A 6,424-nucleotide genomic window follows, 5' to 3' on the forward strand; every position below is an offset into this window, starting at 1 on the left:
GCCCTCTGATCCTGATTCGGGGCCTCTGATCCTGATTCAGGCCCTCTGATCCTGATTCAGGCCCTCTGATCCTGATTCAGGCCCTCTGATCCTGGATCGGGGCCCTCTGATCCTGGATCGGGGCCCTCTGATCCTGATTCGGACCTCTGATCCTGAACCACTGCCCTTCATGAAAGCATTCTTTATTGTAACACATTGCTGCACGTGTTAACATCATCTTCTTCTGCATGCTAGGCCTTTGGATTTGACCCAATGGTCGATTTCTACGTGTCCAAGTCCGCCGTGGTGTTCGGAGGCTTTTACCTCTTCTTCTTCACTGAAAAAGTTCTCAAAGTGCTCCTAAAGCAAAAAAACGGGGTGAGTGTATACCAAGAGTGATACAAATTGACTTCATTGTGTTTTATTTTATTTTATTGTTAGATAGTCGCTGTCGTTCAAACCAGTCACCAAGATTACAGAAAGTACGTGCAAATGTTGAGAAAGAGTAATTATTTTCAAATGTGGTTCACGGTGTGTTGCAAAAGCCTGGGCTGTGCTCTGTTCACTATTTTAACCGAATTTTAAAGCTGTTCAGACACCTGGCAAGGCTTGAAGTGTCTTCTCGTCATGTTTCTGCTGAGTGGGGAATAGTTTATCCCTGGTTACTCCTTCATGTGTTTCTCAGGCTAGCATCTAATGTTTCTGATTCGTCTTTGCTGTGGTCACGCCACACAATGAAATATTTATTGTCAGCAGCAGCAGCAGGTTACACTAGTTGGACAGGGTGTTGTCGTCTCAGTAACTGAGAGAAAGAACTGGGAAAGCGATGATTCAACGCTGCAGGCAGTTTACAAACCGCGTGTTTGATCCCATCTGTTGACTGACACAGAGGTTTGCAAAGTCACTAGCTGGAGTTGAAGCCGGAGGTGCTGCTAATACAGTGTACATTATGCACTGTAGTCTCTGTTGTACATACTGTACTAAAGTGAAAAATGAGACACCTGAAAATGTTCTCGTGACCTTTAGACATAATAGGAAGGCGAGATGACCTGAACATTCTTGTTTTCCGTGACTTTGAAGAATAATTTAATCACTCAAAAGAGGATTTTGCTGACAGACATTCGTGTTTTTGCCTTCATCGTGGCATGAGATCGATAGAGACGTTTAAAAAAAGAAAAAAAAAAAAAGAAAAAGAGCCAATCATTTAACTCCACACACGTAACAGCCAATGAGGCACCACATGGCGCGTCATGGACATTTGGTCACGTGATATATTCCCAGTCATTGGTGCTGACGAAGGGGAGCGACCAATAGAAAACCTTGATGGTGAAATATGTGGTCTGTAAACGGGAGAAGTGCAACTGCTCAGAAAGATCCACTTAAAAAGACATTTTAAAAAATAAATGAAAATATTTGGAATAAATCATTTATTACCTTAGATGCGCTCATGTGTTAGAAGATGCCTGATAAAAGGTTCTCCGAAAAGGTAAATAAAATATTTGAATTGCTGTAGAAGCTCACGGAGAGGTCGTAGTTCACACCACCTGGATCTTCATCCTCTCCTCCCTGCGCACCTCGGAAGTGGGAACAACTGCGGCAGAAAAGTTTTATCCGGCAGTGAGGAGAAGAACTTAGGTTAGACACACATGGGTGTTTAACCAGTGAGCTGGTTAGTTTATCAGGTGAAATTCTATAAATTAACAGCTTCAGTCACTCAGATGTCGCTGCTAATTAAATATCAGTTATTAAATATGTTGAGCTGCCTGCGACCGCTTTCACCCTCTTCTTCTTTTACACATTGTTTTGTGAAAGCAGTAAAATATTTGAAAGATTAACACCATAAACTCAAATACGCAAAGCTTGTTTTCTATATATGCATACCTATATAAGCTGTAGACACTGAATATTGCAGCCAGTGCTGTGGTGCGATTTGATAGGTGGTGTGTAGCATGTGTTTGTATTTCAAAATTCTCCATTATAAAAAGATACAGCAGGGTGTCCTGTCATCGGCTCTTAGAAAATTAAATTCCTTAAAGCCGAAAAGCCTCAGAGTGGATACTTTAACGGTTTCAGTGTTAAAAACAATAACTTTGCACAGATGCAGCACTCGTTTTGTAGATTTTCCTCGATTTTAAATCTAAAATTTTAAATGACAAGCCAATAAAAGAAACTGTGGGGTGTGATTGTGGGACCGTTGCTCCACCTTGTGGTTGCTCTTTTACAGTCCAACCTAGTTAACTGCTAACAATTTTACGAGCTGAAGGAGCTCCGGATCTGGTGTCGTGTCCTTGAGTGAAACAGTGACTTTGTGCTGTGGTTTCCTCGCGACTTTGTTGCAGGCTTTTGAGCAGATTTCATTCCTCGTTGGCTTTGCAGACAGTTCACAGAACTCGACCTCATTGAGTCACTGAAGGAGAAAATGGTTAAAATCACGTGGTCGGCCTTTTCAGCTGTTCAGTCCCAGCAAATACGACAAAAGCAAAAAGGAACATCTTCAACTTTTAAGTCAGATCTCTTATCTGCACCTCCTCTTAACCAGATGTTGAGGTTATTTCACCTGTCAGGAAGATGCTGCTCACAATAATCAGAATGTGCTGAGTTTTTCCCCGCCTGTCTCTCAGAGCCACGGCCACAGCCACTACCCCGGTGCAGATCATTACTCAACCCCTGACAGGGATTTGGAGGAGGGGGAGAAGGAGAAGCTGCAGCAGAACGGAGAAGCCAGCAGCCTGGCTCTGGGCAAAGTGGACGCAGGGGAGGGCGAGCTCATGCTCAGCCCTGCACAGACTCCACAGGTATGGATGTAACAGCTTAAAGAGCAGCTTGTCTGCTGGACTTTTAAAAGAAGAGGAACGCAGAAAATGAAAATGGGAATTAACTTTTGTATATGTGGACAGTGTCAGTTTATGACTGGAGGTTCACACCTAAAAACAACAAAATCACTCTTGTTGAAATAATCAGATCTAAAGAAATTTAACTTACAAAGTGGGAACCACCGGTTTCTCTCCCTCCGCTCCTTCCAGGACTCTCAGAGTCCAGACAGCGGTGGCCGGTCAGGCACCAGTGGTGGCGGCTGCTATTGGCTGAAGGGGACGACCTACTCTGATATCGGCACGCTGGCCTGGATGATCACACTGAGCGACGGCCTGCACAACTTTATTGACGGCTTGGCCATCGGGGCCTCGTTCACCGCCTCTGTTTTCCAGGGCATCAGCACCTCTGTGGCGATCCTGTGCGAGGAGTTCCCCCATGAGCTGGGTGAGTCAGGGCGGACTCTGAGCGGGCGGGTGTCCCTAATGCCGAGATAATCAGGCTGCAAGCTTAACCCCAGCTACTTTCCTTTTGGCCCTTTAGTATAAGAACATTTCTTAATGAATTTAATGGATGTGTTTTGTTTGCTGTCACAAAACAAACTACTTGAAACGTCAGCTGTTCTGACTCTGTTGCATGTTTTCCTGCTACCAGGAGACTTTGTGATCCTGCTGAACGCCGGCATGAGCATACAGCAGGCTCTCTTCTTTAACTTCCTGTCGGCCTGCTGCTGCTACCTGGGCATGGGCTTTGGCATCCTGGCCGGTAACAGCTTCTCTCCCAACTGGATCTTCGCCCTGGCAGGAGGAATGTTCCTCTACATCGCTCTGGCAGACATGGTCAGTGATTTGTGAACTATGAGGTTAAATCAACACAGATGGGTCTCTTGAGGTAGTGGGCTTTTGAAATATGTTCTCGTGTTGCTGTTTAGTTGGTTATGCTGAGAAATAAAAATAATAAACAAGTAACAATCCAATCAGAAGTACAGAATTTATTTGTAGCGGTAAAAGTCTTTTTTAAATTCTCACTGTCAGACGCTGTACAGGATGTCCAAGAGTCATATTTCAAAGAAAGTTTAAAAGCTGTGCATTATGTTTCTATGTAATAAACTTAAAAGGTGCCTAATGAAATAAATGATTTGTACTATACAGTCTGTACACTGATTGCTCATCAGTTTGCTTTTGCAGTTTTTGTTACATCCTTCACGTTAGGTTGTGTTAATATATGTATATTGAAACGTGCGATTAAGCTGACAGCTGACCTGAGGCGGAGCTCTGCTGCTCATTTTCAGATTCACATTTTTTATTCTTGGACCCATAAATGAGAAAAATAATCCTGAATGATTCTTTCTCATCTTAGTCTTGATTGCCTCCCAGCTTACCCTCTCTCTGAAACAAGCTGTTTTTGCTCCTCCCACTCTAAGCCAGCTTTCTTCTGATTGGCTGTTTATTACAAACAGAAGGTTTGAACAGCTGGTTAGGAAAGGGGAGAGTCCTTGTAAATATTTTATGTGTTGGACTTTGAAAGATTGAACAATTTGAATGAGGGGTAAGATAATGAGTAGTAGTTGGTGTGACTGAGCTGAATAAGGTCGAGCTGTTCTTGTTTACTCGTTAAATACTTACGAAGTGACACTTTGTTTTATGTGTCACAGTTTCCAGAGATGAACGAGGTGAGTCGTGAGGAAGAGGATGCAGGCGGCAGCAGCTTCCTCCTCACCTTTGGCATCCAGAACGCCGGCCTGCTGACGGGCTTCTCCATCATGCTCCTCCTGACGACGTACTCTGGACAGATACAGCTGGGCTAGCAGCAGACTCCTCCAGGATCACCATCAGCTGCTGTTGGAGCCCAAACAAAGAGAGGCTGGCTCAAAGTTTCTCCTCTATTTTTTTTTTCCTCCTGTTCTCATTTTTCGGGTTCTGGACTTTGGGGATTTTGGTTGTGCGGCAGGTACGCCCAATCGTCTTTTGAAGTTATACGAGAAGCTGCTTTAGTGCAGTTCCTGCATGCAGAGGGTTCAAGGTCGAGGGTTTGACGGCCCTGTCTCCTCAGCGTTTCAATCCTTTCTGCACAGCTGCCCTAAAAACGTCCTGAAACATCAACTGAAGCAGTCGCAAAAGACGGCTATACTTGATGTGCAATACTCACCCAGTCTCTCAGATGTTTCCCTTTTCGTCAGACTGCTCTCCAGGCGTCTTTCCTCAACCTTCATCCTCATCATCCATCCTGGTTGATGCCATTGAGCCTCCACTCAGGCCAGTTGAGATTCCTAGCGAGTGTTTATATCATGAATCCTCTGTGAAAAGCACAATCAGGTAACAGCAGCTGTACTCCAAACATCTCTGATTCCCAGGCACTACAAGTCCCCCCCCCCTTTTTTTTTTTTCTCCATTCCATACCAAAAAGCAAATGTTAAAACATTTAAACTGGAATTATTCCGACTTCCAGCTGGACTTTGTTGTCTGTGAGTTGATTTTATATTTTTTTACACATGAATACTGACTTTTAAAGACCAAATATGGGCAGACCATTGAGAATGGTGAAGGGCTACGCAGTGATGTTTGGAAGCGCACGTGTCAGCCAGCCAGCCGGTAACTCCCAAAGACTCCGGGGTCAGACACGGAAAAGGGACTAAGTGGCTTCATCCAGATCACGGCGGCAGCATTTCTCTGTAGTTTACCATCTGTGCCCTTCATTAGAATAGCAAGTGAAAAGTTTTAGCTTTTTTATTCCTTCTGATCTTGAATTCCGAGTGCAGATCTGCAGTTTTCACATATCCCATAGACTATTTTTCCCAGATTATCTATTCTTTTACGGTGTCATTGTAACAGAATACTGTAAGGTGGATCATACTGTATAATCACGCACACGTCACCTCGCCTGTGACCTTATCCGTGTTAGCGATTCAGAATTAAGAACTACGGCCAAAAGTATGTGGACAGACTCGATGCCTCTTTTTGTCACCGGGCAGTTTTTAAGGGGTTTTTGGCCATTTTAACCATGGAAACAGTGTGCTCTGCATTTTTAACCCAATCCCACTAAGGGGAATCAAATGACATGATTACGATATTTTTAACTCAGAAAGAAAATGCAGATGCTGAAATGAAAGTTTCTTTCTTATCATGTTAGTTGGTCAAAAATCAAAGATCAGCTGAAACTCAAACAAGGATGGACTTTCTTTTCTGTTTTTACTTTGTGTGTTTCTTTTCTCATTTTTAGGTTTTTCATTAAGAAGAACTTTCCTTATCTTCTCTTTAATGTGGCTCAAGTTGCCTAAAACCCTGTGAGCCAAAAGCTCTTAAACACTTTTTTTTTTACTTAAAGGGAGCTAAAACAGTTTATTTACCTTTATCTTAATGAAATATTAGTTAATTTGATCTGTGAACCTTGCACAGCAACTCTAGAGCTCAAGACTTAAACTGCATTTGGACATCAGCCCAACAGATCTTCTTTAAATGCTGAGAATTACTCGTTTTACCCATTTAGTAGCATTTTGCAGACGAATAGAAAAGCTACTGCCAGCGCTGTGCAGAGGAGCTGTGTTAGCGATGGATCTCGTGTGTGCAAATGTCCATCCAGTTTGATGGACACAACTACAAAACTAGAAGAGCAGAGGCTGTTGTTAGGGGCATTG

The 6,424-nt window shown here is 43.3% G+C and overlaps 1 protein-coding gene across 1 annotated transcript in view; it reads left to right on the top strand.

Annotated features, from left to right (window-relative positions):
- slc39a14 (solute carrier family 39 member 14) overlaps nt 1–5,152 on the top strand; it is a 27,883-nt gene extending 22,731 nt beyond the window's left edge. Inside the window, exons 6-10 of the mRNA XM_005730532.1 lie at nt 235–357; nt 2,601–2,774; nt 3,003–3,237; nt 3,445–3,629; nt 4,445–5,152. Of these exons, the coding sequence (XP_005730589.1) occupies nt 235–357; nt 2,601–2,774; nt 3,003–3,237; nt 3,445–3,629; nt 4,445–4,597 (870 nt within the window). The 3' untranslated portion in view covers nt 4,598–5,152. The remainder of the gene's footprint in view (nt 1–234; nt 358–2,600; nt 2,775–3,002; nt 3,238–3,444; nt 3,630–4,444) is intronic.
- The last annotated feature ends 1,272 nt before the right edge of the window (nt 5,153–6,424 follow it).

The sequence above is a fragment of the Pundamilia nyererei genome, unplaced genomic scaffold (genome assembly GCF_000239375.1).
Source record: "Pundamilia nyererei isolate P.nyererei 1_Seehausen unplaced genomic scaffold, PunNye1.0 scaffold00038, whole genome shotgun sequence".
In the NCBI taxonomy this organism is placed as follows: domain Eukaryota; kingdom Metazoa; phylum Chordata; class Actinopteri; order Cichliformes; family Cichlidae; genus Pundamilia; species Pundamilia nyererei.